The sequence below is a fragment of the Haliaeetus albicilla genome, chromosome 3, assembly GCF_947461875.1.
Source record: "Haliaeetus albicilla chromosome 3, bHalAlb1.1, whole genome shotgun sequence".
NCBI lineage: Eukaryota > Metazoa > Chordata > Aves > Accipitriformes > Accipitridae > Haliaeetus > Haliaeetus albicilla.
The window spans coordinates 23,041,199-23,066,506 of record NC_091485.1 but is presented as its reverse complement, the minus strand read 5'-3'; the positions used below and the strand labels follow the sequence as shown (position 1 = coordinate 23,066,506).

At 39.0% G+C, this 25,308-nt stretch overlaps 1 protein-coding gene across 2 annotated transcripts in view; it reads right to left on the bottom strand.

Moving 5' to 3' along the window:
* MYOM1 (myomesin 1) overlaps positions 1-25,308 on the bottom strand; it is an 80,116-nt gene that overhangs the window by 26,310 nt on the left and 28,498 nt on the right. For both annotated transcript variants that reach the window (XM_069779095.1, XM_069779096.1), the window contains exons 11-24: positions 22,555-22,696; positions 20,166-20,365; positions 18,491-18,547; positions 17,990-18,114; positions 16,275-16,458; positions 15,101-15,275; positions 12,713-12,834; positions 9,657-9,853; positions 8,778-8,904; positions 7,850-8,034; positions 6,691-6,805; positions 1,650-1,806; positions 619-725; positions 453-497 (exon numbers count right to left, since the gene is read on the bottom strand). In XM_069779095.1, the coding sequence (XP_069635196.1) occupies positions 453-497; positions 619-725; positions 1,650-1,806; positions 6,691-6,805; positions 7,850-8,034; positions 8,778-8,904; positions 9,657-9,853; positions 12,713-12,834; positions 15,101-15,275; positions 16,275-16,458; positions 17,990-18,114; positions 18,491-18,547; positions 20,166-20,365; positions 22,555-22,696 (1,938 nt within the window). The remainder of the gene's footprint in view (positions 1-452; positions 498-618; positions 726-1,649; positions 1,807-6,690; positions 6,806-7,849; positions 8,035-8,777; positions 8,905-9,656; positions 9,854-12,712; positions 12,835-15,100; positions 15,276-16,274; positions 16,459-17,989; positions 18,115-18,490; positions 18,548-20,165; positions 20,366-22,554; positions 22,697-25,308) is intronic.

Genomic DNA, 25,308 nt, shown 5'->3' with positions numbered 1-25,308 from the left:
GGAATAAATTTCCGCAGGAAAATTCTGTATATATAGATCATTACAGTTGAACTACAGTTGCCTGCTTTGTTAACCTTAAATTTAACTTATGTTAACTTCAGCTGGAGTAAAGTTAGAGAATTTTTCAAATTCTGGTTTTCAAATCAGGTTAGGTATGCTGAGTAAGGCTGTTTTGCAGAAGAAACAAAGCCAATGGGATACTTATTTTCCAACTGTTATATAGACTTATTTTAGGCCTAGACCAGCAGCCTGCAACAAATTGGAAAGAACATCAGTAATACACAAATATACTGAAAGAAAGAGAAAAAAATTAAAGGAATCTTAGATTTTCAAATCAAAACCACTTTCACTTGAAATTACTATAGTGACTTCCCTACCTGATGGTGGCAGGAGCTTTGTGATACCCCACTGCATAAAAAACTCTCCCCTAAAGACACGTTTAATTCACTTACTTGGGAATTTGCGTTCGTGGCTCAGAGCAAGCAGGCGTTTCATTTCTGCAAAAGACATAAAAGAAATAATACAAGGTGTGCATGTCTTATGGACCTGAGAGACTCAGCAGCAAGGAAAAACAGGTGTGAAAGCAAAACAGGCATGCTTAACAGACACTGTGTCTACCTTCCTCATCAATTGTGTGGCTTGATGAAACTCCATCAGTGTCTGTAACAACACAAGAGTAAACTCCCAAATCATCTTCTCCAAGATCCTTAAAGATAGCTTTTGACCTTTAGGGAAAAAAAAACCAAAGCATTTTGATAAAAGAAGGAGATCAGTCTGAACCAAACCCTTCCTTTATGTCTATAACAGCAGATAAAATTAGTCTTGTATTAGCTTTTGCTCTGACTGAACAGGCAAATGGGGGGCTCTGGCCAGTATAAATCAGGGTAAGTCCTACCATGTGTGGTACAAATGGAGACAGCACAACTCTCAGATAGTGCCAAAAGCACTGGAGGTAGCTAGTTTAACTTAGTTCAAGCATGCTTAAAAACATGTTGTCAAGTCTTTGATGAGCATGGAAGGATACTATAAGTATAGGATGATTCAATTTTCATATGCAATACCATGAGTGTGGTGAGCCACTGTTTCTTTCTGTATGGTTTCTATAACTGGAAGAGCACATAGGCACTTCATAGGCTGAACCTGTGCATTTGCCTTTTCTTCCTCTCTGTTAAAAGCCTGAAGAAACAGAGTAGGCTTGTAGAGCATTATAGAAGTTACCAAATCAGGCCGTGGTGACACCATCAGAAGACAGTCCTGCTTACTCCAGCACCTCCAAAGATTGCAACAGTGTGACATGGCAAAAGCGTTTTGCAAGCAGCCAAATAATTTTATCCTTTGGAGATTTAAAATAATAACAATAGGAATAATAATAATTTGCCTTGATTGACAGGTTATAAGATGACAGAGCACAGATTTTCTCTCCCTATGCCTAAACATAACTAAATTGCCTGAACAGGAGGTCTGACTCATTCTGTACAAGCTACAGTTTCCAAATGGACTTGCTGGAGAACAGCATACTCATGAAGTAGCCTTCCAGTGACAGAGGCAGATGTAACTCTTACGGAGGTCATACATCCAAAAGGATGGATTTCTGTGACCAGTCTAGATCTCTCAAACACGAGACTATTGCTGCCCCCGAGGGTTCTTACTTTCCGCCTTTGGTATCGATGTTCAGTCGAGAGTCATCCTCAATCGGTTCATAATTCTTGGACCAAACAAACTTAGAGTTTGGAGACATCTGATCACATTCAAAGTTCAAGGAAATTACTCCATTGTCATCCACATCAACCACCACTTCCTTGGTTCCTGAAAGAGCAGAACAATGCAATTCCACTTTCTCAGAGAAGCCAGCAAACTAATTTATATAGATATTCATAGGGTGGATTAAGCAGATCCTCGCCATTTTCTCAGCACATAAATTGCTGCAAACATTGGCATCCGTAGTCTTTGATTCACAAGAACAGTTCTTATTCTAATCCACAGATTAAAGAGCATCATAAATCAACAGATTTATTTGAGCAGGTCTAAGCACACATGAGAGTTATGATATTTGCTCTGGAAAAACCTGAAGGGGGAAAAAAAAAATAGCAAGCCTCTAAATCCACTAAATGTTTGAAATATTAAATAGCAATATTTTCTGTGGTACGGGGTAGTCAGAGCTTTCATTATGCAGTATGAATTTCTTATTCCCTAATAAGATAAGAGCTCTAAAGGGAATACCGTGTGCAAATGTGGGTGTTTGAAGAGGTGCAGGAGGCATAAGAGGAAACAATCGAATTGCCCCAGCAGTGCACACTTGTGCAACTGAGGCACATTTTCAGTGACACTGGCTTCAGCTCGGGAGGTTGGTTTAATTGCTGCGCTTGGCATCCAGCCCTGCCACCCTCCGCAGCACTAATCCTGGACCCACAAAGGGAGTGAATATTTGCAATTAGCTGCTTAAGTTGCCCACCCTGTTTTGCCAGTACCTACAGTCCTTGAGCTGGATAAGGTTACCGGGTTTGTCCATTAAAAGGCCCTGAGGGTGTGTCCCAGATCAGGAACCCGAAGGCACCTCTATCCTGCCCCCTCACACCCCAGTGAAGCTGAGGGAATTTCGTCTGGGATTCAGGTGGCTCAGCAAGCTTGTCATCTGTGGTGTTAACTTTCATTTCAGCAACTTGTCTGAGAATGTCAGGGAGAGCGTGTGCACTGAGAGGTGCTGGAGAACATCCAGCGTCCTTTTCCAAACAGCTCTGAGCTGGATCTTGCATCTGAATAGGGCACTCGTGTTATATTACTTAGCTTAAGACTATTCCAGGCTGCCCGGAATGCTAATGACACACTTCCTCCACAAAGTATTGTACCTTAAAGTCAAGAGCTTTATTCCTAACGTTGAGATTAAATGCTTTATTTTCAGCATAATTCGTAATAAGCCTCAAGCATACAAGGAAATTTCTGTGTTTCATCATCCTAATACTATACACATCCTCTCCAGCACTGTGAGTAACTCCTGTAATGACAAATTTGTGTACATGCAGCTTGCTTAGTCTTTGTAATTTGCCATAACCATTTAATGAAAGATGAGATTAGTATTCCCATTTTGGTACTGTTATTTACCAGCCCTTGCAGTAATGAAGCACATTAAGTACCAATACATGATAAATGAAGTCTAAGGTTACAAATATTTTACTAGGCAGCAGCATATTTGCAAATTTTTTATAATTTAATTTATTACATGCAGATTCATCACTTGACATTTCATTAGTGTTTAGTTTCCTGTAGATCATTAGCACATGAATCTTTTGATGGCGGCTTATGTGCAAAGAATTACAGCCAGAAGGTCCATTTGAAGGACAGAATCTTTAATATTTGTTTTAAAGTATTCTCATTATGATAACAATGTATAGCATTTATTTCCAGAGATTATGATGGTGTTTACCTCTAATATTTATGTGAGTAAAAAAAAAAATCCTTTTAAAATTACTGACCAGAGGTCTCCACCTGTCCTACAAAGTGGAACTAAAGATACTAAGATGTTGCCATAGTAGTAGCAATCTTAATTTCCCTCCTCTAGATAGCTTGGTGGTTTCAACATACTACATGGAGCTTCTCTTAAAGTCATAAGAAATAAAAATACATAGATGTCATATCAAATCTTCATTTATCTGAGCATTTTATTACCTTGAAAAGAAAGCTATAACATGAAGATAAAGCAGACAGCTTCAAAACACTAGAGTTAATGGCATCATCTTGCATACAGTTAGTCAGAAAGGTTGAATGGGACATGGTTTCATTAACTTCTAGGGTTCAAGCCCTTCTCAAGTGACTGATGCAGGATCAGAATCTAATTTTGCTTTGTACCAATACACACAAGGACTAAGGGGAGCAATGGGAAAGAGTTACAGTCTGCTCTTGGATTTCCCCTGCTTTCTGTGAGATATATACACACTGAAGTGCTTTTGTCTAAAGACAAAGTTACAGTTCAAAAGTGGCCTGGTTTGGTATTTGTTTATGTGGGTGGGTTTTTCATTTAACTTTAAAAGATAACTGTAAAAATTAAATGTGGTTTTTCAAGTAAGAAAAGGTGGATGGATATTATCACATCATTATATTTATACATGTCACTCAATAAAGAAAATTGGTGCCTCTCGTATTAAAGCAAATATTTTCATTCAGGATATTATTTACTTACATTCTTTGGTTAGAAAGCTCGGTCATCTGGCAATTTTACACATTTGCCAAAAGCAACATTCCAGCAGGAATTGTTTAGAGAGACCTGACAATATTTTGTCTCCATCCAAGATGTTAATAAAGGCAGCATTCATTGGTGAAGACCAAAAGATTTGTGGTAATTTTAAAAAAATGGTATGATTGTTCTTGAGATTTGTATGGTTTGAGTGAGAAAGGTGGAAGCCTGCCCAAGAGACTGCTTTCTGAAATAATTTTTTTTAATAGGCCTTTTGTCCTTTCTTAATACTTTTAAGAAGCTTAGTTTGGTGGATGCCATATCTGCAGATCTCAGCTCAAAATACGGGTCAACCAGATTTGTACAAGTAAATAATTTTCAGCTTCCCAGGGATTTCACTGGGGCAAACCCTGACTTTCCTGTGATCTCTCAGACATTACACCTGTGAACCCAAGCCTCACTTGCAAAAAGGCCATGATCCTAAGATGTACCTCCTTCTCTAACAGTGAGGTCTGTAAACCAAATGTTCTGCTCAAGTTCATATTGCCAGGTGGGCATGCACCTCATTGAACTTTGAGAACACTGTACAAATTTTTTTTGTCATGGTGATCATCTTCACAAGAGTTTACGTTTGTATTTTTTTTAATTGTAATGGCATGATTAATCCTTTATTTAGTACACTTGAAGATTATTATCATAACAAGTTTTTATCAAAAGTCTGACAGAGAGATATTAACCCTCAAAGCAAATGGATTAGTAAAACCAAAAGGTTAGTACTAATACTGGCTTGATTCTCTTTTTAGAAGTGGTTGCTGTATATAAGCTGTTTTCAAGAATAAGTTTCTAAGTTTTGCCTTAGTCCTCTTGCAGATGATGGAAATAGCCCTAGTGCTTCAGCAGCTTGTAGATCTGAAATGATGGCTATTGTATTTTTGAAAGATCCTATCCCAGACCCTTCTTACTCACACACTTACCCTTTTTTGTCCTCATATCCCAATCTTACACCCTCTCAACTTACCATCTACTCCTTCCAGTCCCTTCTCCCCATCCCAGCCTCACTAGCAGTCGCTGTAGTCTCCCCGCTCTGAGTTTTCCAGTTCTTTTACACCCCCAGCTTCAGACCTCCTTTTGCAGACTTTCTTGACTTACAGCCGCACTGAGAGCTAACTCAAGGCTTCTTAGGATTTTTGCTGTCCTGGCCATAAGGGCCAGGCATTTATGAGAGCTGGGCCAGTGCTGCTGAAGTAATAGGAGATGTGAAAATGGACCTGGGAGTCAGAAACAGGGAAGGGATCGCGCAAAAATGCTCCTGAGGCAACCAGGGTAGGAATGGGAACTGATGATTGCCAGTGATGTCTGCTCAACACCTCACAGTCAATACCATCCCAAATAAACCCCGACTATTTCTCCAGGCAGGAACAGCTATCAACCTGACTGTGTAGGCATGGTAGGCAGCTGTTTGCCCCAGCAGTCACCTCCTTTGCCTATGCCCCTGCACTGCTACTCGTGCTCCCTGTGCCTGGCTGCCCCAGGTCCCCGTGCTGTCCTGCCTGCCTGCTGCCTGCCCACTGCCTGCCTTCGTTCCTGTTCTTACAGGGCGCTTAGAAACCTTCCCAGGTGGGGTCAGATCTGAGGTGGAAGAAGGGAACTTGTCAGAGGAAAAGAGGGTGTATGGTGGATCCAGGTTGGGTTGTACCCCTGTACCTTCTTACATCATATTAACCTTATACTAGATTTGGTTAAAATACCTGGGATTTTGTTTTTACACCTTGTAGGACCCTCCACTTCTAAAGTAGTCTATAGATGAGTAAGCCACAAGCCCATGCTTGTGTTTTCTGTTAGGGATTTAGTGACAAAAAGGTGTTGACTCTGATCAAAAAGTCACCTATGTTACCTGTATAGCTAAATAAAACTCAGGGGTTTTGTGAAGTTCCAGGTACGGAGATTCTGCCTCTGCGCTGTTTCCCGTGTTTCTTGCTGGCATTATAGACATGCTGGAGCCAGCCTGCAAGGGTGACTCCAGCAAATATTTGCACTTGAATTCCTACTGAATGTGGTCTCCAAACTGACTTCATTATGTTTTTAAAGCCTGTATTTTAAAGGCCAAGGGAAAAAAGTAATTTCTTTTACCCTTTCCTCAGGCACATTACGTAAGTTAAAAAAAAAGGAGAATGATAAAGCATAGACAACTGGCTTACTACATGAAGGGCAAAATCTACACCTGTAGAATTTTTTGGTTGAGCTGATCTTAGTGGGTCCTATGTCTATAGATATATGCAAGTCTTTACAACTTTATTGTATTTTTATATTCCCAAACCTGTAGTTATGGTAAGAAAATCTGTTCTGACCTTAAAATATACCAGACAAGAAAGTAAGATATGACCCTCAACTCATTTCCTGCTTAGTAAAAAAGTTTGACTTGAGAGAGGTCAGACTGTTTGCATGCAGCCTACATGTAAACACATCACACAAACAGGAATCTGTTTAAATATGACAAAAAAGAGGAAGTATTTCTAACAAACCTGGTTGTGTTTCAGCTACAACAGGATCCGTGACATCTGATGGTTTCCCAACACCAGCCTGGTTTGTTGCCCGCACACGAAACACATAGCTCACACCTTGTTTTAGGCCACCTATCTGGAAGAAGCAAATACACATGCACGATGTGTTACAAAACACTGATTTTAATTTCACGTGTACTACAGATCAGTCTAGATACTTGACAATTATATTTCCTTTCTTTTTTTGTTTTGCTTCTTTTCCAATTGACAAATATTTCTTCCTCTTTTTTTTTTCAATTCCAGAGTGACATGACTAATCTGTATGGCTTGCTCCTTCCTTGTATGCACAGCTAACATTTAGACAGTGTCATTACTGGCATTGATTTCTTTGCAAAAGCAACATTGTTATTGGAACGGAATGTTTTTAACTCATGTACATTGAACTCTGAAACATCATAGTCTTTTACTGCAGGTAAATTCTGGGTTTTAAAAATGAAATTATCAGGATAATAAGTCACACCTATTTAGAAACAAAAGGGCATTTAATGGTACAGATGTAAATGTAGTGACTTCAGGAATCACGCTGAAATTATAACACCTGTGAGTACTCCTTTAAAACATATATGAAAGGATCACACTTTAAAGTGAGTTGTCTTTCAAATATTCTGAAAAGCATACAAATACCAAACCTACTTCAGATGTACCTCTAGAACTGAGATACAGCTGATCCCTTATTTAGAAGTCATTCCACAAAATTATGTAGCCTAATAGTGCAAAAAGCTTGGGTTTAACTTGTGAAATGTGAGGAGAGGGTACTTTGTATTAGAAAGAATCACCTGCCACCTTATCAGAACATCTGGTTTTGTGCCATCTGTTTTTGTGTAGTGATACCTATCTTGCCCTTTGAGCCAGAAAATGCTAGGGATGCCTCCTGTGTTACAAGAATGGTATTTGGGTTTAGCAGTGCTTTCTTTTATTTTTAGGCTTGTCATACCAGATAGTCTTCTGAGTTACTGTCTTGTCTGACTATACAGGCATTACACATGTGTATCCTTGGCACAACATAGCCTGCTAAGTATTTCATTAAACGGAACCATGATCAGAACAGGACAATGCTATCAAAGGCTGACTTCCTCATGTTTATACCTTTATACCAGTATTTGAATCTTAAGCTATTTACCTTCAAGAATTTCTTTTGAAGTGGCTTCTCATTGACACTTCTCCAGTGTTCCTCCTTTGCCTCAGTTTCCTTCATATCAACATAATAACCAGCTATGGGACTACGGCCAGTATAAACTGGTTCCTTCCACAGTAAAACCAAAGAGTCCTTCCTAACTTCTGTGCATGTGACGTCATGGGGTGGACCTGAAAGGTAAGAGTAAAAGTTGGAGTTGTGGTACCAAAATAAATCCCAAAGGGGCTAGTGCATAAGACTTCAGAAACCAAAACCAGACACCGTGTTGTACACCCAGAGCTGACATAACACGTGCAGCTCCTCTGTATCATATCTAGACTCGATATAAATACAACCCATGCCTATTAAAAAGACTAGCCCAAAAGAACAATCCCATTTTTTGAGATTTGTATCTTGATCAAATATTCATGAACAAACAACAATGACAAATAATCTACAAACTCAGGGAAATAAGTTAATTATTAAGCTAATGTGCTTCTTCAAAGACTGCTTAAAGTCCACTGAAGTCAGTGGAGGTTGTTTTCATTCACTTCAGTGAGTGTTAAAAGGCCAGCGATCTGGCCTTGAAGTGATACGTTTAGACAAGGGTTACAGGACCTCATTCTTCTCTGCCTTGTGCTTTAGGTATTTATGTCTACCATTTAAACTAGGAAGAAAAATGGCAGACAGTACAGGAACCAAGCAGGAAAGATCAAGCAAATACAAGCTGCTTGTAAAATGCTACTGATTAAATAGGGATTGTTTAATGCATTATTGTAGTTGTACTAACTCAAAGTGATGGAAATTCAAGCCTGGGTATGAACTTCAGTACCCATTGACTCCCCTGGAAACTGAAGGCATTGAGAATCTAGATAATTGGTCACAGAGCACCCTTGTGCTTTGAGTAACCTCCGCCTCCCAGTCAGGATCCTACCAGGTACAGCAATGGTCCATTCTTCACATTTGAAGGGCTGGCTGGGTAGGGAGGGTGTCCCAACTCCAGCCAGGTTAGCAGCAGCCACCTGGAACTGGTACACCATGTTTTCCTTCAGGTTTTGAATCTGCAGAATCAATAAGATGGTACTTATTAACTTTGGATTAAGGCTTTAGAAGAAAGCCACAATGAAAATTATTGAACACATGAGCATGCTTTTAAGTGCCTGAAGAGACAAAAGCTTTATTGACATCATACATAAGGCGATAACTATCTTGGCTTTTCCTCTAATCAGTGGTGGAACACACATGAGCAGTCTTAGCATGCTCAAATTGCAAACCCCTTTTCCTACTGATAGACACTTTGGTAGTCAGGGAGGGAGCAGGGTATTGCTCAACAATCATATTAATCTGTCTCATGATACAGAGCAAGTTCACTTAAGGCAAGAGTTATCCTCACAGTGGGGTGAAACTCAGTCGTGGCATTGCTTTTCATTTGTAAAGCAGCTCAACGAGGTTGTAGCTAGCACTATCTCTAAATTGGGTCAAGAACTGATGACAAAACACAGCTAGCACAGAGCTGGTTCCAGCACCAGCAAGCACTGGGGTAGGTCCACCAAACCCAGCAGGAATGCCATTTGTTGTGAAGGCCTGACTTACAAAAAAACAGGCTATGTCTAGAGTAGTGAATTCACAGGTGACAGTGTGCAAATAATCTTGCAGAGAAGTTTAACAGAGCTAAAGAAATTTATCATCATGGATATAAAACCCTCTGAACAGCAATCTGTACACTGAATCATAATTCATCCAAATCTGTCTTTGAGATCTGTTTTGGAAATATTGTCTGTACCCACAGCAGTAACAGAAGTTAACCTCTTACCCTGTATGCCTTCTCACTAATGGCCTTAATGTTGGCCTCCATCCATTTCCCAGGAACTCCATCAACCACTTCACGATAGTTCACGTAGTAGCCAGTAATTTCAGTTCCACCAGTGACTTTAGGTTGTTTCCATCCTAATACCATCGAGTCACGAACACTCTCAAGTACCATGATGTCATAAGGTGGAGATGGAGCAGCTGTTTCAATTGTGAATAATACATAAGTTGGAAGTAGTATTTCAATAGTCAGACTGGCATTCAGTTACCATATTCAGGTGGCTCCCATCCTGCATTTCCTAATTAGACAATATTTATGTGGTCAAGGGAAGTTTCTGGAGTTGGAATAAGAAATGCAGGATAAAAGCTTCCATAAACCAAATGAAGAAGTCCAAACTGCATAGGAATTAGTTTTCAGGATCATTTGTTTTTTGAGAAGCAAGCTGATATATAGTGAAAGAATGTGTTGCAATTGCAGCTCTGATGTAAGTGATCAGGACTCGCTTTAAAACTGTGAAAATGAGGAACTAAAACTAACATTACAGGAAAAATTAAAAATTGGAGATGCAATGATTTGTATTGCTGAAAGCAAACCCTTTTTCACACATACAATATTTGTTGTAGTTCCTTTTTTTAAATAGGCCCACATTCTTCCTTTCCGAGAATGAACTTTATCTGTTCATTCTTTCTTTTTTTCTCTTTTAAATTTATACACTGTGCAAATTTTATCATTGCACCCATCACATGATCTTACCTTAATGGAAGGAAGCATGATCATAGGCACTGTAGACTGACCAGAAACGGAACATGTCTGTTACTGGAAGTTACATTAAAAAATTTGTGGCATAATCCTCTTTGTAAAAAAAAAAAATTTAACAATACAGAAATCATTAACTTCATCCCAACCCATTTTCTTATAAAGCCTTTTCTGTAACTAGTGGGGAAATGCTTGCCCCACCCAATATGTCATTCACTAGTGAAAAGCCCTACTTGTGACCCTGAAGTCCTACTTTTGATGGAAATCCTACATCATATATGTTTCCTTTCATCTTTAATGCTTTATACCACTGTCAGCTAGCCCCAGGAGCCTCTACTTTGTTTTCTGTTCAACATTTTACACAAGCTTTATGAGTCTCACTTCAGAGGCCTGAGGAGGAATTCAGTTCACTGGCTAGGTACCAGGACTTAAATGAAATTCAAGCCCCCACATTCCTTGGGCACAATGGGTGTTTAGGTGTTCACAATATAAAACATGATTTTGCGCATATGCCTTCAACTTGATAGGTTTTCCTCATTACATATTGCTGTCAGTCAGAGATACAACATTCATTAGCACTGTGTCTCAGAGGATAAGCTGTAGCTTAGGCATAAATCCACAAAGGATCTTCATATATCCTAACACAACACAGATTTTCATGCTTACCATCATAATCAGATTTTGTTTTCTTCACATGTACATAACCCAGAGACTAGGTAACAAAACTCCTAAAAAATTACTGAAGTGATTTAGAAATAATACAGTATCTTGGATACATTAATATGTAGTCAAACAAGCTATTAAATTAGTAAACGGATTAATATGTTTCACTGTCAGTAGCCACTAAGTTTGTAAAATGGTCTCCAATAACATTACATGCATAATAATCTTAACAGAGTGTTGCCATGTAATTCATGGGTCTGATGGAAGATTCCTCACTGGAGAGTGCGTTCACTTGTGGTGCAAAGGAGCAGAGGTTACAACTATCTGAAGTGGATGTACCAAAGCAGTGAAATCTATTTATTTTATTAACTCTCACCTCTATCTTTCTTCTTTGTCACTTTTTCCAGTGTCAAAAGATAGCCAGGTTGAGACTTACTTGCCTGTTTAGCAGCAACTTTTTGTGGTGCAGATGTGACAGCGTCCTTAACCGTTTCTCTCACGTTATTGTCTCCTGTACTCCCCAGTTTGTCAGAGCTACCGAGTAGCGTTTCTCTATTAAATTTAGCATTGCATTTTAGCAAAGCATCTGTGTCAAAGATAGGCTGGGAGGACTCATGCATGCCTTCCCAGCTGGTAGTGCAGTCTGTTAGTCCACCAGCTTTACCACTCAGTTCAGGACACACACCATGAAGCAATACTCCCCCTATAATTGCCAGAAAACAGCAAAGACATTTTGAATTTAGAATACATTCTTTTTTTCTTCATTTAGTCAACAGAATGAAGAAATGCGTACAGTGAGCAATACAGCCAAAGTATGACAAATCACAGGTTTTACACACAAAATGTTAAGCTTGAATTCACACAAATTTGAAGTGCATAGAATACCTCTCAACCCGCTCACAAGTAATGCTCTTTTGATAATGTCTACTTTTCAGAGCAGAATAAATATGGAAAGTTAATAGTAATCTTCATTTGCTACAACTATTTTAGTGTTAGATCTTCCAAGCCATATTTCTGATCCTTTCAAGATGATCTCACAAAATTGCCCTAGGCCACATTTCTCTACTCTAAGGTTGTGAGGTATGCAGTTTTAATACAAATGAGAGCGAGGATGTTGCAGACATTCAATTTATTCTAGCCCAATGATCTCATTAATCTTTATGGATTGGTTCAGGCAGTGGCAAACAGAAATAATTCATCAACAAAGGGAGAACACACAGGGTTATAGAAGGTTTAAAAAAGACACATTGCACTGATTATTAGGTTTAGGTATGGAAACAAATTTCTTAGGAACTGACTGTATATAGGATGGTGTGCATTAGAGGTGATAAATACCACATTACAGAATCAGGATGACATTCCATTTTGCAGGATAACTATGAAGTGAACTTGGCAGTGCTCTCTTACAGTGGTTCACAAGAAACACCTGCAGAAGACTGGATGGTGAAGGTGAACAGTCTACAAGAGTGCAGTGACTGCAGAACTATGGTGGTGAGACCATAGAATCTATGGATAAATTATTATTTGTGGACAGCATTGTAAAACAAAACAATTATTTACAAATAGTTGCTGAAAACATCTTTACTCTAATTAAAAAATCACCATGTTTATCATTGAAAGGAGCAATGGAAACAGCTTACCAATGGCTGCTTGCACTTCTATAGGCTCCGAATCCTGTGAAAATTCAGTGAGTCCCGCTGCATTAACAGCTCTGACTCTGAAAATGTACTTCTCACCATTGATGAGACCATGGCAAATGAATCTAAAATGAACCAGTGAAGGAATACTTAGAAAGTATTAAGAAGAAAATAAAAATATTAAGGGGGAAAAGAAAGCATTTCTTCCGTGAAATTTATTCTGGTTTCTGAAAACTGAGGATAAACCATGACTCCAGTTATTTAAATGAAGGTCAGAGAATGCAGGATGTATCTAAGCATCTCATTCACGCAATGAAGATGATGTCTAAACCCATGTCTCTTTAGATATACCGTTTACCAACACACTTTCCTTCTAAGACGACACAAGTTTTTGTGTTACCAGAGGGTCTACCTTGCTTCTGCTAGTGTATAAAATCCATACTTCTTAATGGAAACAATGTGAAAATCTGGAGACATAAGGTCTATATTTTCTTGTAGGATATCTTCATGACATAAGTAAAAGATACCTGTAGCACAAGTTCTCATAATTCACTTTCAATGATAAATGGAAAATTGCAGTGTTCAAAAAAATTACAGGGCATTGTACAAGAGCTAAAAAAAAAAAAGTGTCCACTTTCTTGCTTCTGTACATGACACAATAATCTGTCAGACAAACTTTTTTATTAGAATAGTTTTTCTACTGGATTACCTAATGGTCACATAAAAAAAACCTCATAAATTTTCTCTGGTGTCCACCCTGAAAACACAAAATTTCCCAAGACAGGAATAATTTATTTTGGAAAAATTGTATTTTGGTAATTTAAACATTTTATTTAAAACAATATTTATTTTTCAATAGGTATTTTAAGTGTGTTTTATTTCATGTTACTTTTATTTTGTTCTACTTCATAATGTCATGTCTTGCACTACCAACACCGACATCATGCAACAATGTGTGAAGCAAATATAATGGGGAAACCAAAATGTACTTCACAATCAAAATTTTATTTTGGGGAAAAATATAAAACTTGAATCAAAATTTTCAGAGCAGAATTTTCCCTACCCATTCTACCAGACTTTTCCAAATCATTTGCTTTCACCAGAATGTGTGCAGACAACAAATTTCAAAAGATCAAAATACACTGCATAATGCAAACTGTGAGCTACAGCTAATGCTTTGAGATTGACTCAACCAGAAAAGCGAAGAGTTAACAGGCAGCCTGTGCCTGACTGCATCGTACATTATATCGCATTGGCTAAAAATGCAGTGATAGGAACATAAGCAATGTATTTACATCATAATATATAGTAACTCGGAACAATATTTTTATTTCTGTGGTGAATAAAGATCATGTTTCATATTTTAAAATAAGCAAACAGCATGAAACTTCACCAACAGTTGATGTAACCACAGTATAAATCACAGAAGTATACATGAAAGTATATAATATTGGCACATACAGCTGTTTCAATATAAAGGCACAAAATACTTAAATTGTTCTGCTTGTGTTCAAGCAAGTGGGGTTTTATGTACTTTTGATATACTAAGCATTTACAATGCCCTTCTATACAACAAAATTGGTCCAAGAGTATTTAGCAGAGCCTTACTTATTGTAATAAGGGTTGTCATGGATAGCAATTACAAATAAGCATAATCAGTCATAACAAGCTGGTACTGCTTCAGGATTGACATCAATCCACTTGAGATCAAGTTCTGCAATTAATCCATTAGACTCTGAAGATTACATCCTTATTCAAACAAAACCAAATGTGATTTAGCTTGCAAAGTTTTAAATCTTGATTATTTTTTCTGACTAGCCACTGAGCTTCATGTCAGTAAGAAATGTGAGTTTATACCCTATTATTTAAGAGTGTTCATTAACATCTTAGTAACTGCAAGTGAAAGAGCAGTTAGAAAGTAATATTGTTAGTGTGATACAGTCCACGTCCTCCTGACATTCTAGATATGCAGTCCAGAAATGTTTACAGCAGTCTTCCAAACCAAAGGACTTTGCTTCCAAACATTATGCAATTTAGTTTTCCATATTTGTAACAAGTCATTCTTTGCTGTACTGTTTTTTATCAAACTGATAGGCTGTACAATAGCTAGAACTAGCAAGCTGCTTCTCTTTTCTTCACTAGTAATGTCCATGTTTCCTCCCCCTTGACTAATTGTTTCTAATATAAGGTTGATTATAAATTCCTTTTGGACAAGACTAACAGTTTGAAACATGTTTTTGTTACTTCATATGAACTTCATCTGCAAGAGCAATTCCAGCCTGCTGGCTACTACAAAGCAATTAACTCTACTACTACAAATGGCTGGAAAGCACATATATCCTGTAAATTAATAACTGGTGACCATAATTTCCATGCTTTAAAATCCATTACCTTGTGCCTTTCACTGGATTGTTGTTGCATGGTTCCCAATGACCAGATCCAACTACACTTGACTCAATGTAGTACCCAACCAGCTCCTTGGCATCTGGGGGCTCTGTCCAAGTGACAACAACTGAGGTATCTGTATTCCTAGTTGGCATAATACGGCCAGGGGCTTTCGGAATATCTGCGAGAGAGAAACAGAAATAAATTATACAAATAAAATAAGGATGACATTCTATTCTTGATTATATTACCATGACTAATACAGTTTTAACCCTCAAAAAACTCTTCTGATTTAAATTAAGTAATCTGGCACAACAGGACAGGATCATTGGGTTCAAGCCTTTGGTGTTGAGGTTCCTCACTTCTCCATTGCCTATGATTCAGGGCATTTCCTTTAAATTAGGTTTAGTTTATTCCCTTGTGCTGAACATCTGCACCAGAGATGTGAACTGGAGCTTTCAAAAAGGGAAAATGTGTTAGGTGCACATTGAAATTTTTGTGCAGCCCACAGAATAAATCAGAAACCAACACCCCTGTTAAGTAGCAAAATGCATCTAAAGTGTTTTTCAAGAAGACCTGTTTTACTCTTCTTCAAGAATGTAGTTAATGTGCATCAAACGGCTCAGAGAACTCAACCAATATGAAGTAAACAGAGACAATCTGGGAACTGGATTGAAATCTGCATTGCTGTTTGGAAACAAATTGCTAATGTAGGTGTAGCTACTGATGCTTTACTGTGGTGAACATCCTGGCTTCTCTTCCAGTGGAAATAGTCTCTGCATTCATGTAAGTATTAAATTCTTCACTTTTGTTTAATTTGGCAAACAAGGAAGGTTAAACTCTGCTGATGTCTGGGCTTATTTTCAATAAAGACTCTAAGTAAAACAAAACATTTTTGTACTTCCTTGAGTTTTCATTTTCTTTCACTGTTTGCAGCCTTTACAGTTCTTGGCATCGTTATTGGCAGCTTAGTTCCTTTGGTTTGCATCTGTCATTTGACTATACATTAAAGGTTCAACAACACCAACCAAAATTACTTTAGCTAAAGGGAATAAATCACTGACTAATTTTCATACTTGAATTATTTACTGGGCAGCTATCTGTCTTCAGACAAAACAATTACATCATAAACTGAAAAGATACCATGGAGGTAATTTAGTACATATGACCACACACTTACCAAGTTTGTCATCCACTACAGTGGCTTCAGTTGCTTCTGAAGGTTCACCGATTCCAGCTGAATTGCAACAGCGAACTCGGAAGCAGTAGGATTTGCCTTCAGCCAAATCAAAAACTGCAAAGCGAGGAGACTTCACAGGGATCTCAGTATTCACCCTTTGCCAGTCCTCTGTGCCAGCAACACACTGCAGTCAAACCCAGAAACCATGTTTGGAACAGAAGTCTCTGAAAGCTAAGTGTTTAACGCAACAAGACTTTCCACCCAGACCACCAAATGCATGTCTGCTATGGAGAACAGGGAGTCATGTTCCTTTTTTGGGCCTTTCCACAGAATGAGCATATTTCAAAGCTTATGAATGTGCCAGATGTCCACCTACTACAGAAAACGTACATAAAAGCTTACTGGTTTTAATATATCAAAGCTAATCTCCTCTCCACTGCAAGGAAGTGGTGTTATTATTAACTGCATCCAATTCTGGACCACTTTTAAAATAAGTTCTGCAGACATTCAACATCATCCAAAGAACAAAACTCTAACATTACCACATTGCTTCTAGATGTTCTTGTGTCACTCTTAATGTTTCTGGTGTGGCTTCCAGAATTAATCAGGAACTGACCTTCATTTTCCAGAAAAAAATAACGTGCAATTAATTTGTGAATTGTTTTTATTTCTGTGGCTAGGAGCTCTACATACCATGATCACTTATACCATTAATATTAGGGATTAATTTTTGCCTATGATTTACATTATGGATAATTTCAAATAATGGTTCTGGTTTCTGAGGGATTTAAAATTCTCAGGAGAACGTTATCTGACTATGTGACATTAGTGCTCAGTACTCAGCATGCAATAGGTTATTAAAAAGCTTTATCATATGGAAACTCAAAATTCATATATTCATCCTTTCTAAGCCTGTTGCTAAGTGAAACTCATTTATTTAGATCAGATTTTGTAAGAGCAATAAAAAATACAAAATGGGAAGATATTCATGTCTCCCTTGATGACACCTCTAGACTGATAGGGAAAAACATTGATAAAGAAGTTTGTGAGCCGTGAGATACAAGTAAAAGGGTGATGGCATGAAGAATTTTGTAGGCTAGCAGCCATGCAAAAACATCTCAGAAAAGCAGAACACTGAAATTAAAACTGATTTTGTTCTAGAAAAGAAATTTTGTCATTTTGTTGAGTTGGTGAAGCTAATGGAAGGTTAATGTAGAGGATGAAAAAGCAGCTGGAGGAGAAAGCGCTGATGCAAAGAAACTCTTGCAGAATACCTCCACCCAAAATGTAAACAATCTGTCCCACCAGACAAGCTTCATTTATACAAATTTTATTTTATATATATATGTATATATTAAATATATATATTATATATATATATCACATATGATATATAAAAACACGTGACTTTTCTCTGTGCTTTCTCATTATAGAGGGAGTTTGCCAGCCTGTCTACTCCAGGGTAGGTCAACGACACAATTCATAAGAGGATATTGCATTGTGTGACACATTCTGCATCTACTTTCCTATTTCTCATCTGTCTTTTCTTCCTAGTTTCTCTTAATCTACAGTTACAGTTATCTTGATGAAGTTCTAGTGCTGGCCCTAGTTTGAAAGTCTCAGGTGGAAATGGAAGTTAACTAGAAGTCCAGAAGAGACAGCAAAACAAATGTAAAAGACTGCCACAACATGATTCTGATTTTGTCCAATTTTACCTTTTCCACAAAGTACATGATACCCTCATGACCCCGCTGTCCAGGAGGTTTCCAGCTAAGCACAACATAGTTCTTGGTGGCTTCAATAACCTGGAGGTCTGTAGGTGGACCAGGAACAACACCCTCTGAAGAACAGAGAAGAATAGAAAAGGGAATTGGATTTAATTCCTTCACATTTGTATCAGAATTAGTGCCATAATTAACATATAGAAAGAGTATTAATATACCTTGGCACCTGATATGTTTTTAAAAAGTAGAGTTAAAAGTCTTCTAAACATTGGTTTTAAACATCCTTCTTTTAACTCTGAGCATGTTTATTTGTTAGGTCCTGAATAATGAAGCCTCACCTCGACAACCAAGTTGTGAGTTATTCAAGGTCGAGTGACTCTCAGAACAACAAACTTTGGGTGGGTGCCAAAGTCCACTGAACAAACTGGGAGTTTTCCTAATTACTCAGCCAGCTTCACATTAGACTTTTGTAGGCAAAAGGGCTGTGTTTACCTGCAGGTTCTTCCTCAGTGACAATAATCTGTCCAGTCCAGGGAGCAGAAGGGTGACCTGAAACAAATGTCAGAGGTATCATGGAAATGGGAGTCTTCAGGAATTTTTGAAATAACAAGAAAACCTGCTCTTTTGTGGTTCAAAACTAATATTTGCAAGATTCACGTGAGCTACATTTTTGGTTACTGCTGTGACTGTTGCTCATGTAGGAAGCTAGTTACCCAAGCTAGTTGCAGGCTTACCAGCTTGAATATTGAAAGCAGCTCAGCAATCAATATAGCTAGAATATTTAATCCACTGAAACATCTATTTCTTCCAGAAATATCACTGAAGTCACCTAGGTGACAAGCAGAGGTATTTGGCTCACTCAGCTCATCGTTTTCAAAGAATTAACTTCTTTATTTTCCATACTCTATTCATTTGGTTTAATGGCTCACTTATTAAAGGAATAGACAAATTCCTGCAGGCTGCTTTTTGTCTCTTTTTAACCACTTTTCCTCACATTACCAGCTTTCAAATCATGGGTCACAGTCACAAACAGAAATGGCTCAGCCTGACTCAACATATCCACTTGCTGTGATTTGGGTGGCTCTCTCAGTGCCTCTACATTATCATATTATTGCAGTTACGCATTCAGCTATCAACCAGGTCAATGCACTTTCAGAGATAATTTTTGCAAATGCTGTTCTCCACCTCCATGTGCTTCACCTTATGTTGGCTGATCTGTTTTGGAGATGCAAGCAGAGAGGGAACAGGTGGGAAGAAAAGCAGATCAAGAGGGATGAGAGGAGGAAATATAATGGCAATAGGCCACCAAGACTAGACTTCATCTTCTGAGATAGCTTCCATGCTTCCCATTGAGAAGAGGCCTCCCCTAGACTTCAGGTTTCATGTGTCTGTCTGAGCACAAAGTTTCCTGACAGTGCCAAACATCCTTAGGCTTTTTGTTTTTATTTTGAATGGGAACCTTGATCATCTGACTGTAGTCTGTAGCTTGCAGCACTATATACGGTAAGACATACAAGCTGGGACCATGGGAGCCCTGTAGCTTTGCATACAATAGCCCTTCACATTTGACCATTTTAAAGAGTAAAACTTCAGAAACAAGTAGAAATAATTGTATTTTAGGCATATGATTTTGGCATATGGTTAGAGAGGTGGATTTGGAAGCAAAATGTCTGGGATAGTGCCAGGCCACAGGAAAAATATCCTGACTTGTAAAATGTTAACTTTAAAGAAGAGAGCTTGGGGTCTGTTGGGCTACCCTGATATTGTGCTGATGTTATTACACGACTTTGATTGTCACATGAGCACAGAATCAGCCACCCTTGTCTGTGGCTCAGAGAGAGACTATTCACAGGAGCTGTTCAGCTATTTTGTTGGCTGAACAAAAGTGGGTCTCTTTAGGCAGTTAGCTCTCCTGTGCCTTTTCCCCCTTTCTGCAATTTCAGAGCGTAACACCGCAGCCAGCAAACCCCTTTCAGCAGACAGAGCACTTAGTGCAAAGAGCACTGAGATGATTTCTCTTGGCAAAGCTGTCTCCAAAGAGTATTTTGGTTTTGCATTGCTCCCTCTAGTGGGATTTCGAAGGCTTATGAGTACATAGTCATACTTTTTTTTTAATGAGTTGTGACTTCTTAAACCTCTCAAGCAACCTGCAAAAAGCATATTTTACTTCTAAGCCTGGCTCTGTCAGCAGGATCCAGAGCAGCCACGGGCTCTGACACTCGGGACGGTAGGCTGATGCCAGCTTTGTTCACAGCTCGGACTCGGAAAATGTAGGAACGGCCTTCAATCAGACCAGTGACGGGAAAACGAGCAAACTTCACGGGAGTCTCATTGCACTGGGTCCAGTGGGTGGTGCCAACCTCACACCTGAAAAATACAAACAGCAAGAGCAGTGCTGGGAAGGGAGAAATGTAAACTCGGGGCATACACCTCCCCTTTACAGCTTCACCATCTGTTTGTCTTCGTCGGCTGGTCCATAACAGTTTCCTCAGCAGCGTTATATACCAGCGACATCAAAGCAGCTGCATCAAGGGTCCAGGGCTTAGTACCATCTGGGCATGCACTAAATCCCTCACAGCTGCACCCCTTCTCTCCTGAACTGAGGAAGGCACATGAGCAGAACTCGCTTCATGGTTCAAACCCTCCCAAGTATGCTTAGGGAGTGTCAGCTTTAGCATACTTGAAGGGACATGAAATACACGCATCTTTTGCAGTTGCCAGAAGTCGACTAGTTCGTCTTTCATGCACAGTGCTCCACCATACATCCTGCAAAATCATGGGCTTCATGGGGTGTGGAGACCTCTGCTGTGAGTTCTGTGACCAGCCCAGCACACAGATGGCTGTGAACAGGGTTAAAGTCAGGCACTCAGCTGGACCCCTCTCCAAACACCACTGGGGCTGCCAAGGGAGCCTGTGGTGCAGTGGCTGCAGCCATTGCAATGACAAGACCTGGTTGGGTGGTGCTGGTCCCACTACTGTGAAGCCTCACACCTGGCAGGAGGCTGGTTTTTGGCAGAAGGAAGAGATAACCAGCAGCAGGGAGGCACCGCAGCGACTTTGGCTCAGGGAGCCAGGAGGAGCCTGTGGGGATGGCTTCCCAGTATCCAGCAACATGGTCACCAGCAACATGAACTAGCAGCTCAGGAAAGGCTCTTTATTGCTGATGAGATATCTGCCAAAGCAAATGTTACAGTGCCTACCCAGCTTCCTTGGCACATGCGAGCATCTCTTTTCTGGGAATTGTCATCATCTTGCTCAAGGTGTTTTTGTGGTTCTGGTTTCTGCTTGGGGCAAAAGGTGCCTGAGCTTTGCCTCTAGCATTAGCACAGACTGGTCCTGCTGCCTTAGGTGACCCCCTCATTCTACAAGGCAGTTAGGGGCTACCTTGGCTTAAGATTTTGGTGCCTAAATACCATTGGTGGGATTGAATACTGGAGAGCAGTAACACAGCTTTGAATTTAGGAGCAAATGTAGAATAAAGGAGGTAAACACAAGAGAAAAAGCAAAATGCCATTGTCTTACAGTTACTCTCAGGACTAACATCCCTCAATAGCCTAGTTTTAAAATGAGATATTATTTTCAGAATCTAGTCCTGTCTTTTGTTTAGGATTTTTCAATGAATGTTAAAGATCTGTATCTTAGACCTAGCACAGCATAGTTACAGCAGCAACTGACACTCGTAAGATGTCAAAACCAGTAAAATTATATTTGAATTGAATGTACTGATGTTTGATTTGTTTCACAAAACAATGCCCTCTTTTTAGACATATGTAATTTATGTATATACAATGGCATAATATAGTGGCATATTTATTTTTTATAAATATATATATATATATATGTTTGGGGGGTTTTAATACGCATCTGAATAAGCCCACAGGAACTCCATATTACTAATGATGTATTCTGTTACTGATATTCAAACAAATATTACCAGCTCTGAAGGTCATTGAAAGTCTTGAAATACTGACTGAATTTCTTAAATCCCAAGCTTTTGGAATCTTGCCACCGTGTGACACATTCAGGTTCAGGTTTCACATTTAAAAAAATTATTTCCAATTCTTATTGTTGCAGAGAAAAACACGTAAGTGTGATCTGCATGAAGCCTGTGATTTTAAGAGCTTGGAAAAACAACAGCGCATAAAAGTCCCTTTGAGATAATATTTTGCTTTCTGGTACATAGTAACTATTTGGAAACAGGCAGGAGAGCACTGATACAGAAGGAGCCACAGCCTGATGAAGGAGCCAATCCTGTGAGCTACCAAAAACTGCAAGTCCCAAGGCCTCTCAAGCCTGACAGTGAGCAGTGAGGCCTGAGCTATACAGTGTCTTGCAGAATCCTTTCTATGTAGTTAAATGAAGCAAGAAGTCATTATTTCCATGAAAGTTAGATTAGTCCCAGCCAATCTAAACCAAAAAAAGTTATTTTCTTCTGGCCAGCAACAAGAATGAAAATAACAAATGACCATTTTATCTCATGCTTTTCAATGTGCTTTTAGGTTTTTGAGTTAGAATGATCAGCAATATGAATTCTCCAGTCTGGCGTGCTCACTGACCTGTCAATGAAATATCCGAGGATGGGGTTTCCTCCATCAACAGCGGGCTGCTTCCAGGAGACAATGACATAATCTTTGTTGGCATCTAAGCACTGCACATCCAGTGGTGCACCAGGGGCTCCAGGGATTTCAGCATCAGCATCTATGAGGACGGAGATGTACATTTCCAAATGCAAACCACAGTTCTTTCACAATTATTAATCATTAAGGACCAAACACTGTTCCTACTGAACCAAAAAAAAAAGTAGATCCATTACTGGCTTCAAAAAGTATTTGTTTTCATATTGCCAGTATTTTTCTAGGTTTTGGGTTTTCTCTTTGCCACATTTATAAATGCTTAATATGTTATAGCATACTGTAAATGTAATTCACCTAGGCATTTTAAATAAAATTAGTAACATGCATTCTGGTTAGGTAGTTGTCAGAGACATAGCTGAACTAAAAACTTGGCAGACTATGTATTTACCTGCTATTCTACTTAGGAGAAGAGGCTGATATCTTGGCTTGCAGCTAGGCAATAGCTCAATCAAAAGTATTCATCCATTGGATATAGAACACTGAATTAAATATCTTACCTCCACACATACTCCTTCAATGTTTGGTTTTGGTTAGTTATGAACTGCAAAGGTATCAAAACCTTTTGAAGTTTAATTATATTATACATACATTATCATTGTGGAATATAACCTTCATAAGGATGAGCATATTGTTCCTTTCAAGTGTTTATCACAAATCTAGGACTGCTGGTGTCAAAGGGCCTTGACTCCAGCATCAGCTTCTGGACATATCTTATCTAAAGCTTTGAAAAACAGATCACAGTGCTAAGCACTGGGGAATTTTACTGTTTACACAGTCAGAGTCTGATCTGTGAGATGGGGTAATTTTCATATAGAGAAAAATAACCTTTGCATGAAGATTGTATGAAAGACTTTCAAAGAAGAGAGGTTGTTTCTCTGCAGAATAACATCAACTTGTACAATTGCATGTAGCATTTTTCAAGCCCTGTTGTGAGCTACTTCAAAAGAAGACCTTAGACAAGAAAGATTATTCATACATTCCATCTAAACCCCAGACTTCTTAAAAAGGTTCAATGCTTCAAGGCATTACAGGATTTTGTATTACGAAATACAGCAATCCCTATTTTTTGCACTTTTGGCTTTCAGAAAAAAATGCCTTATAAGAGTATTTAACACACTCCATTAAGTAAAAGAGTAGTCTTTAGGGAAAACAAAAAGGGCCTTTACACTGTGTCTTCTTTTATAGGCAGAGTAGCATTACATGGAGCTTTTGAAGCTGTACCAAAGTTACTGAGTCCAGGTTCTAATTACAGCTAACTCAAGGCATTTTTAAAAATGATAACATACAGACTAAGCAATCCAGTTAACATAACAAAATAAGAAGAACATTAAGAGTAATAACAATATGTCTTCAGTGATCTCCATACAAAAGGTTTTAATTGCCTGTATTTACCACCTGATGGAACATGAGACACCCCGGTTTCTTTCCAAGAGAGACTGGGAAATAGCTGGGGCAACCAGCATTGCTGATCAGCCTCAGGGAGGCTAGGATTTCATCCCTGATGGCTGGCTGACAAATGCTGACCTGTAGCCATGGCAAAAGAGTCACACACGCTCTCTAAGCCCATCTAAAGACATCACATTATGAGCCTGATTAGTGCATTGCTCACTTCCATTGATACACAGGGATTTCGATGCATGACACAGAAAGACAACTGCTTGTGCTTAAATATCATACCATTTGTAGCAAATTTGTCTACAATTTAGGAGGAGCAGTGAGGAATATACTAGGCAGCTGAGACTGCAGGGACCATTTAAGTAGGAATGTAGAATATAATTAATCTAATTAGAATTTGGCAAACACACTGATTGGCTAGTAAAGGTACTCTGGTGAAAGGGGTAGTGGGTTCGCAGTCAGGTCATACCTGTGTTGCTAGAAGATGTAACAGGAACGAGGGTGATCATTTATTTATATGGCAGCACAACTTAAAACAAAGCAAGAAAGACAAGTCCTTCTTCTTGTCACAGATGCTCATTTCAGTAGACCTTTCTTCAGGTGACGAAAACATCTGTTTCAGTCATGTTTTCTGAGCAGGCTGTTATCTCACATAACTCTGCTGGACTTGCCAACACAGTGCCATTCTGGGCATGATCTCAGAGCCAAGAATTTCCAGAGCCTTTTGAATTAGCATTACACACTTCAACTGCTTTTAGCAGATGGGACGGATACAGAATCAGTATGCAACCTGATAGCCATGGCTACTTTTAAAGAAGTATTTCTCTAATAGAAATTCAAGGAAGTTTTTCATGGTACAAGCAAACAACACCCAGAGAAATTACATTTTAAATCTACATTTTGCTGCTTTACTTTAGCAAATCACAGAATGGTTGAGATTGGGAGACAACCCCAGAGATTCCCTAGTCCAACCCCTGGCTCAAAGTAGGGTCAGCTAGAGCTGGTTGCCCAGGACCATGTCAAATCAGGTTTTGGATATCTCCAAGGATAGAGACTCCACTGTCTGTCTGGGTAACCTGTTCCAGTGTTCAACCACCCTTGCAGTAAAAAAAAAGTGTTTTCTTATGTTTAAATGAGCTTTCCTGTATTTTAATTTGTGTCCATTGCCTCTTGTCTTGGCACTGGGCACCACTGAAAAGAGCCTGGCTCTGTCTTCTTTACTCCCTCCCCTCCATCAGTTGTTTATACACATGGATAAACTCTCCCTAAGCCCTCTCCAGG